General features: G+C 41.7%; 1 protein-coding gene across 1 annotated transcript in view; it reads right to left on the reverse strand.

Annotated features, from left to right (window-relative positions):
* Positions 1-9,092: 9,092 nt before the first annotated feature.
* OCA2 (OCA2 melanosomal transmembrane protein) overlaps positions 9,093-12,700 on the reverse strand; it is a 279,690-nt gene continuing 276,082 nt past the window's right edge. Inside the window, exon 23 of the mRNA XM_054974145.1 lies at positions 9,093-9,177. Coding sequence (XP_054830120.1) covers positions 9,093-9,177 — 85 coding nt within the window. The remainder of the gene's footprint in view (positions 9,178-12,700) is intronic.

The following is a 12,700-nucleotide window of genomic DNA, read 5'->3' on the forward strand; positions in this document are numbered from 1 at the left end:
CAGAAGTAGCACATCCTATAGAGTTACATGATTCTGTGCATTGAGAAGGAATTGTTCCCTAATCATGTGTGTGTATTGTGAAGAGATGGGTTGAACTTAATAAATATGCTGTGAAATTCATCATTCTCCCACATCACTGTGAACTGGCATTTTATTTTCTGGTTCACTTCTGATTGACTAACTCCTGTCAGACTCCCCTAGTTGTGGGTTCTGACCCACAGGGGCAGCAGCACCCTCCAGTATCCCCCTTTTTCTTGGCCTTGCTTTAGCTGGGCCTCAGACAGGGAGTAAGAAGTTCTAGCTCATCCTGGGCCCTCTCTCTCTCTTCCTCAGCCCATCTTCCTTGCATGAGTCATTTGACTCTTCCTCCCCAGCTCTGTCTGGGCTGGCCAATTGTCTGAATGGGCTGACTCCAGGCTCCCCCGATGAGCTTTGTTCAGGAGCAGGCTCATACTGAATGAAGGGACTTTGGGACAGTGGCTTCTCTGGCTGGGCCCTTCTGCCCCACCCTCTCCAGAGACTTTAAGAGACATCTCTGCTGGCCTGATGAGGCCCCTGGAGGCACAAGCCATTGTCGGCATCCTCCTGTCTAGTCCTGGGTACAGCCTGCCGCTTGGGCCCTGCCTCCCCTGTAAGGGCTGGGCTTGCTGGGCTCAGAGGCTGCTGCTGGCGCACTTCTGGGCGTAGTCTTACCCTTATTTCCCTGTATTGGGCTGCCTGCCTTAATGGAGCCTGGATGGGGCTGTTCTCTACTGCCATCCCTTCCACCTTGCATGTAGCCCTTCTGGAGCTAATGAGTGCAGCAGGGGTGCGATTGCCACCCCCAGACACTCCCAACAGTTAATTTCATATTATTGATCTTTATGAAGGTACAGAAGAACATGATGTCAGTGAACATGCTGGACACAGTTAGGGCTCAGTTTCATGTAATGAGAACATTCCTTTTGTAATTACAATGGAATGCAATTAAATTCACTCCATTATCTTGAATTGTACATAACAGTTTAATTTTAGTGTATTGTGAGTGAGAAACCACCAGCACAGATGGGAAATGTTGAGGGGGCATGTTTATCCATTGCTGTGCTTCCTGTAGTTCTGAAATACTATGGTACAATTGCAAAAAAACAAAAATCAAAACAAAAACCAAGCCACCCTTGGTAAACAATTTTATCTTATGTTTCCATTAGTGCTGACATCTACACATCCAATAAGCCTGCTTTTATAGCACAAACGAAGCTGCAAGAATGCTTCAGGAAACCCATCAGTTTATTTTCAAGGGAAATATCAGAGGACAAACAGTTAGTTGACAAATTGACTCAATTTATGTCCGAGAGTTTGCCTCCAAACAGAGTGTTCCTTCTACATGATACTGCAGTCCTTATGTGTATTTCTGAAAACACAAAGAAACTCTTCAAGCATGTAGCAAAACCTATTCAATTGAAGGCTGGATCGCACAACTGTGAGAGCTGCGGTAAATTCACAGGATTTGTTACCTCACTGCCTCCATTTAGGATACTGAACCTCCCTCCATGGTAGAAGGGGGGAAATAGGGCCATGCCTAATGTGATCATGCTTGCTGAGAGTGTTCTAGAAATTAACCTGAGGCAATGTACCAGACATCGAGACATTCGGAGATGCTTAGACCACAGTTAGGAACATCAAGTCATTTTATCAATGGCATGTGACCACAAAATATCCAGTCTGTTGTCCTTAGCATACCATGTTATTTACTGCTTTGATTGGATCTCAGCTATTATCATTAACGTAACCCTTACCACTCACAGAAGTCATGCCCATATTTGGGCCAACCACTTCCAACCACTTCACAAGGAGTATATTAAACTGATTGGCATAGGCTTGGATCCAATGATGCACAAGCAGCAAGATAATTAGCACAGTTTCACGTATGCAAGATCTTGTGCAATCCCTAAAGCTTTCCTCCCTGTACATCACAGTGCCCAGAAATTGGTAGCACAAGATCTTGCACAAATAGAAACACAAATAGGCATACAATAAGCCTGACTTGGCTTAAACAGCTACCACACTCTTTTTCATGCATTTCTAATGCAAGTGGAAATTTTGTACTGGATCAAACCCATACTCTATCATTTTTTTCTCCCATGTAGAGTTATCAGAAGTACAAAAATACTATCCAGAAATCCCATTTAGCTGCTGAGAGCCTGGTTCTCACTAACTTGTCTAATCATTTCTTTTAAAGCCATTTAAACCAGCATCCCTGAGCACACCTAAGATTCATCCATTATTAATGGTATTTAGTACTCCCTTTTGCCTGTCCTTCTGTTTATCAAATTCAATTTGTGATCCTACATTCTAGTTTTATGAGGGAGGCTGAAAAATGTCTATCTACCATTCACACAATTTATGTGCGTGTTATGTGCTATCAACTTGCTTCTGACTTATGATGACTCTATGAATTAAAGATCTCCAAAACATCCTATCATTAACAGCTTTGCTTGCAGACTGAAGGCTGTGGCTTCTTTTATTGAGTCAATCCATCTCTTGCTGGGTCTTCCTCTGCCTTTCCTACTGCCTTCAGATTTTCCCAGCTTGTTGTCTTTTTATGATGTGACCAAAATACGATAGCCTCAGTTTAGGCATTTAGCTTCTTGGCAGAATTCCCAGAGATAATTTGTAAGATTAAAGCTTCCATCTACTAAGAAGTAGTTATCTCCGTACATTTCTATGTTATTTAGTTGGTGTTCATCATGCTGCTGCTGCTTTGCATCGTTTTCCATCATCTTTGCTAACACTTTTCTTGAACTCATATACCGACAGTCTTATCTGACATGCAACCAAGTAAAATTTATGGCTATGTGTGGTGTAGTGGTGAGTAGAGATGGGCACGAACAGAAAAAAACCCCAAACATGGTGTTCGTTGTTCGTTGCCATCCACAAACAGGGACTCATGAACACTTATGAGCATGACCTGTTCACGAACATGTTCGTGGTTGTCTGTTCATGTGGGCCAGCAGGCTGTCCTCCAGCCATCATCCAAGTTTGGTCAAGATCCCTACTGCACTACTCCCAGAAACCTGACCTGAGCAGGCACCAGGAAAAGTACCAATAATAAATAATAGCTTGGCCCCAGGGCCTGGCAGCAGCCCTGGGACTTGAAGTGGTAGATCCCTATCACAACACTCCCAGAAACCTTACATGATCAGGCAGCAGGAAAGGTACCAATAGTAAATAATAGCTTGGCCCCAGAGCCTGGCTGCAACCCTGGAATCTGAAGGGGTAGATCCCTATCCCACCACGCACAAAGAAAATTCAAGCTCCAATGCACTCTCCTTGTCTCTCAATAAAAATGCCAACAGCAGCTGCCTCTCTCCCTCTCCACTGTCTGCAAAGACTAGCCAGAGCTGGGAGCCCCCCCCCCCCCGCCATGGTCTTTGCTTTCTTGTAACAAATTTGGAGCTCCACACTTGAAAGGAAGACCTGCCTATCGAGCTAAATTGGGCTTAGATTGGGGTTTCCAGGGCAACAGCAGGAGTTCGGACAGAGTTCAGACAATCCTTGCCAGTTGCCAAGGGAATTGATAGCAGGTGCGAGACTGTCTGGCTTGATGAACAGCAATGAACGAGGCTTGCAACGACCACCTGTTCATTTAGAATGGGGCCTCACAAACAGCTTGTTCGTGAACAGCAGATTGGGCTGTTCATGGCTTTTTTTGATTCGTATTGCTGTTCGTGCCCATCTCTAGTGGTGAGTGACTAGGATCTGAGAGTCTTGGGTTCAAGTCTCCACTATGACATGGAAGCTGGCTGGGTCAGTCTCAGTTTCTCAACCTAACCTACAATGTTGCTGGGAGGATAAAATGGAGAAGAGGATAACTATGTGAGCCACCTTGGGTTCCCATGGAGAAGAAAAGTGAGGCATAAATGAAGTTAAAAATACACATGCATGTACACACACAACTTTCAAAAGTATCTGTTCACAGCCATTTATATGCAGCCCATATGTTACTGGACCTGTGCACATAATTCTACCCTGGACCTTCCTATATACAGCCTCAAGTGTAGAACATGTTCTGTATGTATAGAATTAGCTAGATATGCATGCATACATTTTGTACCATGAAGAGATTGCCCTTTCTGGCTTGGTGCAAACATCCTTGAGCTACATTAAAATAAATATCAGAGGTGTACTGTAAATATACAGGCTACTTCAAACTTCATAATTCTTAATTTCTGAATATTATCTGATCAGTTTAAATATTACCAACATGACAACAGAAATCAATTACATGTGCTGGTGCAGCTAGATGAGAAAAATTACCATTGAAGGCATGGAAGAATCTGTGTCATGTTTAAAGTAGCAATTACAATCCAGACTCACAGCCTCAGCAACAGTTAATGTTTTTTCACTTCTTGCTAAGGAAAATAAACTCTTAAATGCTGGAATTTATCACATAACAATCAGGCACTGCTTAATGTATTGTATTTTTTTTTGTACCATAACAATTGTTGGTATATGCTGAACATCTAAATTTCAGGAGGAAGAATTTAGATTCTTTCTGTTCCTAGGGACTTTTGCCCCAAATAACCAAATAGGAAAATGCCTGTGTGCCATGTGAGGTTTGTTTTCTCTGAGCTAAAAAATACAAAATGCCAACATTGAATTTTGGGCATTTTGCATTGTGGTATAAGGTGATACTTTAGAATGTGATCCTTCTTTGAGTGAACAACATGCCTATTTCAAAAATATATTTAATTACTGATATCATATTTGAATGAGGAAAGTAGTTTAATAACTTGTTGCTTTCTCCTATTATCCTTTGCACAAAAGTGTGTGCTTGATGTGGTGATAAAACAGACATAACAAGACACATTTTGAGGCATATGCACCATGTATATTATTATGAGGCAATTCTTTCTATAGTGAAGAAGAACGTTGTTACTTTGATAGCTACAAAGTTGGAAATAGGAAAATTAACTTACATTTTCTTGAAAAATACCTTGAAAGAAAAATTTCATGGAGAATAGTGGAAAACAACTCTGAGGTATGTATTTAACATTTTTGGTCTTTCTTTTCCTTCCTTTCCTTTTATTCCCTAAGAAGTTCATTGATTCATAAATCTTGAGCAGTGGAAAATACTTATTCCTGATCTTTTTTTGGATGTAAGGGCCAAAAGGTCTGAGATATATTTTGCAATTGCTAAGATAAATTTAGGATCATTATCGCTAAGCAAAAGAGCCAAGGTTTCTGGAGTATAAGGGGACAGTTGGTTAGTTAAAGGCTAAATATAATAATCCCTTCTATTTTTGAAGAACCTACATTCAAGCAGGACGTGAAAGTATGTATCAATCCTATTAAGGCCACAAGGGAAAATTCTATCAAAATTGGGGGGGAAGTGGTAAAGCAAGCTAGGACCTATTCAAAAATCTCTGCTGTAAAACCGTTGTGGGTATAATATAGTCAGTCTTGCGAACAAGAAAGCTCAGCAGTATCATGGGATGGTAAGACAGTACATATAGGTGGTATTGATTTTGAAACACGGTGGATGAACAAACTCTGCGGGCTCTCAAAATCAAGCTGCTATGGTTGATTTCTGCCCTCACCTGGATAGCCCAGGTGAGACTGAACTCATCAGATCTCAGAAACTAAGGAGGGTTGTTCTTGGCTAGTAATTGGATGAGAGACCTCCAATGAAGACCAGGGTTGCATAGGAAGGCAATGGCAAACTGTTAGTTTCTTGCCATGAAAACCCCACCAGGGGTCACCGTAAGTCAACTCTGAGTTGAGGGCACTCTCCACCACCACCATGGTTGATTTCTAGGACACGGTTTTTTAATCAGAAAATGCTTTGGATTTGCCCATTTCAAAAATATCATCAATCAACATTCCAACTATCATCAGTTTCTTATACAGGGCTTTTATCCAAGTCGATTTGTGAGTTATCCGGATTTAAAGCACCTAATAAATCATCTTCAGCATAGAGCAGTTTTCTCAGATTAAAGGCATATAGCCATGCTCTTGTTTCCAGTGATAGCTGTCCAAATTCTGCCCGCAATATGACGTTAGAGACACAACAGGGAATAGTCAATATTTTCCTAAGAAATTGTGCTAAGTGTTAGTTGATATTATCAGAGATAGCTTTAATCCAAATAGTTGAGCCATACAGAATGGGGGCCACTTTTAGATTAAAAGCTTGCACCGCTCCAGGAATATATTTCTCTCCCGTATTGTGGAAAAACCTACTTATAGCATTTGTGCATGGTTTTGCTTTATTAAGCATTGTTATAAATTGGGGAGTCCAGGACAGATCTGCAAAAAAAGAATCCCCAAATAGGAGGTCTTGACTTGCTCAATATTGTACCCATTATTTATTTTATTTATTTTATTCGATTTATATTCCGCCCTCCCCGCACCAGCAGGTCTCAGGTTTTTGGACTCTTCATCAGAATGCTAACCCCTCGTTAGCAAAGATAAAAAGTGTTGTGTGTGCACTGCGCAACTGCTTGTAACACCACAGAAGCAACAGCATATTCCCCCTTCATCCCAGACCAAGAAAGAAACAGTAGAGAAGGCAATCGTGATATTATTGTATCAGCAGGTTGGATCTATGACTCTCTGGCTAAAATCAAAGCTAAAATCAAAGTGAAAGTAGGTTCTTTCACCAGTACAATGCTCCTTGAGCCATCATTAGCAGAATAATCAAAAGAATCTATTCAGTATATTTTAGTTTGTCAGTAAAGCACCACACATTAACATATTGTACAGTTTATCCATTTATTTCAGTCATATGGGATGACCTGATCTCGATCAGCAGGAAAGAAATTTCAAGAACAGGTTTGAAAATTGGATGGAGACCCTTCAATAGACTTAAGAGAGACAGTAAATTAATGGACCATTTCTGGTAACCAGTGTATTTATCACTAATTTGTGCCAGAACATGATGACAAAAGATACCAAAGCATGGGCATTTCTTTAAATATTATTAAATGTTTATCATATAACAACCAAAGAATGTACTTGCAGCATAATCCTCATTAGCGAAAACAAAAAAATGCTAGTTCTTTATCTTCAGTGGGCACAGTGTTTCTTACATGGTGCAGCAGTGATAGGGGAAAGAGGCACATTTTGGATTTCCCCTTTGCGGTTAAAAGCCTCTGGACAATGTCTAATGAAGTACTTTGTACATACAAGAAGGAACCATACTCACAGGAAGAGCAACTTTTTATAGTGTTATAGGTTCTTTCTAATGAAGAGAAATGCATTTTAAACTGAATAAACAGGTGTCTCTTTTCTGAAGCACTAATTGGATAGTATTGGTAAGGAAAGGAGATAGCAACACACACTTTAATTCCAGATTCATCCATTCTGAATAGTTATTATTACTCCTCAGTTCTGAAATTGCAATCACTGAGAATAATTATCTTTTCTCAGAGGAATGTATGGAAATAGTGAAGATTTTGTCCTTTTCTCGTTAACAATACCAATGCAAGTATGTATGCATGGCGAACACTGTATCCCCCTACCTAAGTCCCAGTTTAACAGTCTTGGTATTTATCTGAGATACTAATTATCACAAATGTTTTATTTAGATAAATAATACATAGATAAAATAATACTTTCTGTGAAAATACCTATCAGAAGAAAGCCATTAGCCTGTTGAGAAGGGTTGATTGTTTCTATTTCAAATCCCATTTTGAATGTATTTATTTTAAAATAAAGTGTTATATATTTCATGATGCACAGTGCAGCTTGCCTATTTACATATCTACTATAACACGCATGGCTGAATATCAGATGCCTTAATATAAACAGCTAAACTACATTGACAAAGACAAAGGAAGTTCTAATGAGAAGCTACTGAACATCTGCCTTTGCAAGTGGGTATTTTATCTATGACTATCTCACAGATTATAGCAGTATATTATTTCAGGAGAAAATACAGTCCCTTGTGATATTAATGTTTCAGTTAGTGTTCATACACATAATAATTAAGGCTGAGCTTTAAAAGATTTTACAATCTTTGTAAAAATTGAATGAGGCCTTTCTCTTTCAATAATTTGAAGCATTCATTGAGAACAGTCTATGAAAAGGGTTGTTTTTAGAGTGATCCCTGACTGGCTATGATTACCTATGTGTTTTCATATTCCCATGTGTATGCAAAGCATTGCACTCATGTTAAATATGTCTCATTTGCCCTTAGTGATATGAGCAGATAGGAACATCTGGTTACTACCTACTACGATCCCTGACTGGCTGGAATAATTTGAGAAAGATTTAAAAAAATTAGTCCCCAAAGCAGCAGCAAAAGGGGTAAAAGTGACTTGAAAATGTAGCAAACAGTAAAATAATGGGGAAATGAGGAAACTTATTGAGGCAGTCTTCCAATCACTAATTTTGGGCTGAGAACCACTCCGAGTCCTGGAGAACTTATGAATACCTCAGCAAGGTTCTTAAATCACATTACTCCTCTTTGGAAGATGATAAAAATAAAGTCACAAAGGACATTGGTAAGAACTGAAACATGAGGTTTATGATACAGCTTTTGTTCATTCATACCTTTTTAGACTACAGTGTAGGCATCACAGTTTTTAAAAAAAATATTGCGCACACAAAAGCTGTGAAGCACTTTAGACTAGTTTTTATCCATGCTTTTTTTGTAGAGCATTCACATCACAGTTTCCCCATTAACTCTAAAATTATAAAATTCAGCAAAAAATTTATCATGTTATACTTTTGATCATGTGACTCAGCCTTCTGGTTACCAGTCATTAAACCAGTTGTATAATTGATCCAGAGCTCCATATGCAACCAGATAATGAAAATACATTTTCTTCCATTCACAATGGCCTCTGTTTAATTTCAGTAGGATGCAGTTCTAGACCCAATACGGATCATCTTCATCCACTGAAATGTTTGGGAAACTTTCCTGTGGCCAGTGGTCTTCCCATGCTCAACAGAGAAGCATGGTATTGGGGGGCAGGCAATTTGTGAGATTTTTTCCGCAGTTTGTTTTTTGCTTTCAGTCAGCCTTTTGAAAGTACAGTATAGGTTAAAAAGAAAGTCTCTTTTGGTCTTCAGTATACATGCATATTGAATATATATTAATATAAACATTATTAAGTCCAACCCAACACAACATGGGAAACGAGGAGATAGCACATTCCAATGGTACAGGACATGATCATCATTGGGAAACCCAGCCTGAAACAATAAAAAGGAAGAGAGATCAGTGAGGACACATTTTCTTGCTGAGGCTGTAAATATCATGAGCATGTATGTTAACTTTCAGTCCCAAGACAACAGTTATAGTTATGTCACTTTTTAAATTAAAGGCTATAAAGCATTACAGATTTTGTTAAAGTGGAAGATCTGGTTTGCTGGTTACAACTTGTATCCTCAGACATGTACACACACACATAAAAGTGGGGGCAATCTGACACAAACCTAGCAATGATTAATTCCCACTGAGAGCCAAAACAGATGAGACGCCTGACGCATGGAGGACATGTCAGGTTCCTGCAAGGTTCCATGGGAAGTGTAGTGAGAAAGAACTTCTGCCAGGGAGAAGAGGGAGAGAATCTCTCTTCTCCCTGGCAGAGGTTCTTTCTCTAGGTGTTTTCATCTAGTCTGCTCGGCTCCTTCTTGCCGCCACCAGCTCTCCTTGCTCCCCTAAAAGCACTCTGCAGCCAGAGGGAGCTGAGTGTGTGGGTGGCAGCAAGAGGGAACCAATTGCAGCAGCATTCAGATGGAGCTGGCAGTGGTGATTGGCTCCTTGTCCCTCTTGCCCCCACCAGTGTGCTCCCCTTGCTCCCCCAAAAGCACGCCGCAGCCAGAGGAAGCCAAGTGTGCAGGCGGCAGCAAGAGGGAGCCAATTGCATTGGCAGTGGGCAGAGGGAGCTGGCAGCAGCGATAGGCTCCTTGTCTCTCTTGCCACCACCTGCACACTGGGCTCCCTCTGGCTGCAGCATGTTTTTAGGGGAGCAAGGGGAGCCGGCAGTGGCAAGAGGGATCAGAATGGACTAGACAAGAAAGAATCTCTCTTCTCCCTGGCAGAGGTTCTTTCTCACTACACTTCCCACGGAATCTTGCAGGAAACTGACTCATGTCCTCCACATATCAGGCGTCTTGCCTGTTTTGACTCTAAGAGTGATGGAATGAGCTTTAGTTGAGACTAAGGCTGCAGTACTAAATCTTTTCTTAATCTTCCAAGCATAAAACGGAACTTACTTCTAAGAAGAACTGCTTAGGATTGCTAATTAATTTCAACAAGATTTAGGGCTACAGTCCCATAGCTGGAATTCCTCCCTCCCCAGTACCATCGATCTAAACTATTTAGCCCCATTTACCTACTTTTTAGAACCAAATGTCATGCATTCATGCACAGAACTCCAGTGTCATATTTATTTTAGCTTGATATATAACTAGCTTTTATTGGATTTTGCCTATAAGAGTATTAACTCATAGATTTCACAGTTAATTACAGTTCATTAACTCCTGGTTTCACTTTAGTTCATGGGCTAGATTTCTATGCTACTAATTCACAATATGGTTTTTCCAGGAATGCATAGCTTCTCTGGGAAAGAAATTGTGAATATTAGCTCATAGGTTCAGAATTTTAAATTTTTATTTATTTATTTCCACCTTTCTTACTGAGACTCAAGGTGGATTACACAGTGCAAGTCAATATGATCTATGACTTGGACATTCAATAAACAATATGGATTGCAGAAATTTGGGTATGGATTGCAGAAAATTTTTAAAAAAAGCAGAAATAGAGTGCAGAAGTTTGAAAAAAAATGCACAAGTCTAATACAGAGATGAAACAATGCTGAAACTAATCATAAGCAATTTAACATGGTATTTTAAACAACACAGAAACTATCCAGGATGATAAGGTTGCCAGGGACCAAAGTGGGGGCTCAGGGGGCTGAGGGTGGGGGGCAATGGTATACTTATCTCCCATGCCTGTGCTTTGCACACGTGCATTCCCATGCTCTTCCACATCCCGCTGAACTGGCTTCAATGCACCCAGCATTTTCTCCATTGTGCTGGAAAATACAGTCATGTTCCAGCTGCAGGGCATGCTGAAGTTAAAAATGATCCATTGGGAGGCTTCAACAGGCATGATGAAGCCTCCAAATGGGTAATTCAGCACACCCTGCGGCTCTTCCTTTGTGCTGGAAGATATTATTTTCCAGCACAACAGAGGGAATGCTGGGCACACTGAAGCCGATTCAGCGGGATGGGAGAGAGCATGGATATACTTCTCCCCTCCCCCATGCCTCCCCCCTCATTGGCCAGGTGAGTGGGGCCAGAGGGCAGCAGGGAGGCAGGGGTTTCCCCCCACATCAAGTAGGAGGAGGGCAAATCTACAGGAGAAGTATACTTACAGCAACAGTCAGTACGTACTATTATAGTCTACAATCCCATTCCCTTTAACAAAACATCTCTCTGAACCACTTCCCTGCAGCATGGCCCTTTTACCTATATCAAAAAGCCCTCTTGAATAATTTGGTTTTGCATAGTTTGCTAAAAGCCAGGACAGTGGGACCTTTCCTAACCTCTTCGGGTAGGCCATTCCATAAGGTGGGGGCCACCACAGAGAACGTGCATGTATGGGCAGCTGTCGATTTTGCCCATTTGCACAGTGGCACCTTCAGAAGGCCCAACTTGTATATAATCAAGCCACTGGACTGGTTTATAAAATACGTAAATATTTCTACTTAAAACAAGACTGGATAAACCTGTAGCATAAAGATGTCTAACATGATGAGCCCCACTAAAACTATATAAAGAGCAAAGTCCAACCTCTAAAAATGACTAGGAAGGTAGCCAGTCAGGAGGACTCTTTAAGGTGCGTGCTATCTCAGAGAAAAGCTCTCTGTCTGGTTATCACATGTGACATTTCATAGAATGGGGGCATCCATTATAGCTGACTGATCTTAAGTCACTGACTGATCTTAAGTCATTGGAGTAGACATTCTGGCAAGTATACTGGGTCAAGCCTCTTTAGGAATGTGAATTCATGTGTACGTTTTTAAAAGAATGACTTTGATGACTTTGCTCTATAGTTGTCAGTAAGGTAAAGGTAGTCCCCTGTGAAAGCAACAAGTCATTCCTCGTTGCTTGCACAGCATGGGGGGACATCGCATCACCACGTTTTCTTGGCAGACTTTTTGTTACAGGGTGGTTTGCCATTGCCTCACCCAGTCATTTACACTTTACCCCCAGGAAACTGGGTACTCACTTTACCAACCTCAGGGCCAAGCTACAAGTGATGAATGACACTTGAACAGCAAGTGGATTGAATGGAGTGCAAGTGAACAGGGAGAAGGCGAGGCCCCCTCCCCCGACTTACCGGGGGGCCCGTTTTGCCGCCGACAGGGCCGGGGGGGCGACTCGCGGCGAGCTCCCGTGGTCGCGGGCTGCGCCAGGCTCAAGGCAGGCCTGCGACCAATCAGTTTAAACCCGGGCGCCCAATCACGGCGCCCGGGTCTGTCCAAAGGGGGCGGGGCAAGCGCGGCTGGCTGGTTTTCCCTCTGGTCCGGCGGCCGGGTATTTATCCGGCCGCCGCCCGGCCCGGCCCTCATTTCTGCGCCGGCCCCGCAGGACGTCGGAGCTTCCCCCACCCACCTCTCCCTGTGTATTTTGTCTTTCATCTTCTGTCACAACTTTGGCGGTGGAGCATCGGATCAGATCCCATTTGTTGGGGAGACTGGGCCTG

The sequence above is a fragment of the Eublepharis macularius genome, chromosome 3 (assembly GCF_028583425.1).
Source record: "Eublepharis macularius isolate TG4126 chromosome 3, MPM_Emac_v1.0, whole genome shotgun sequence".
Classification (NCBI taxonomy): Eukaryota; Metazoa; Chordata; class Lepidosauria; order Squamata; family Eublepharidae; genus Eublepharis; species Eublepharis macularius.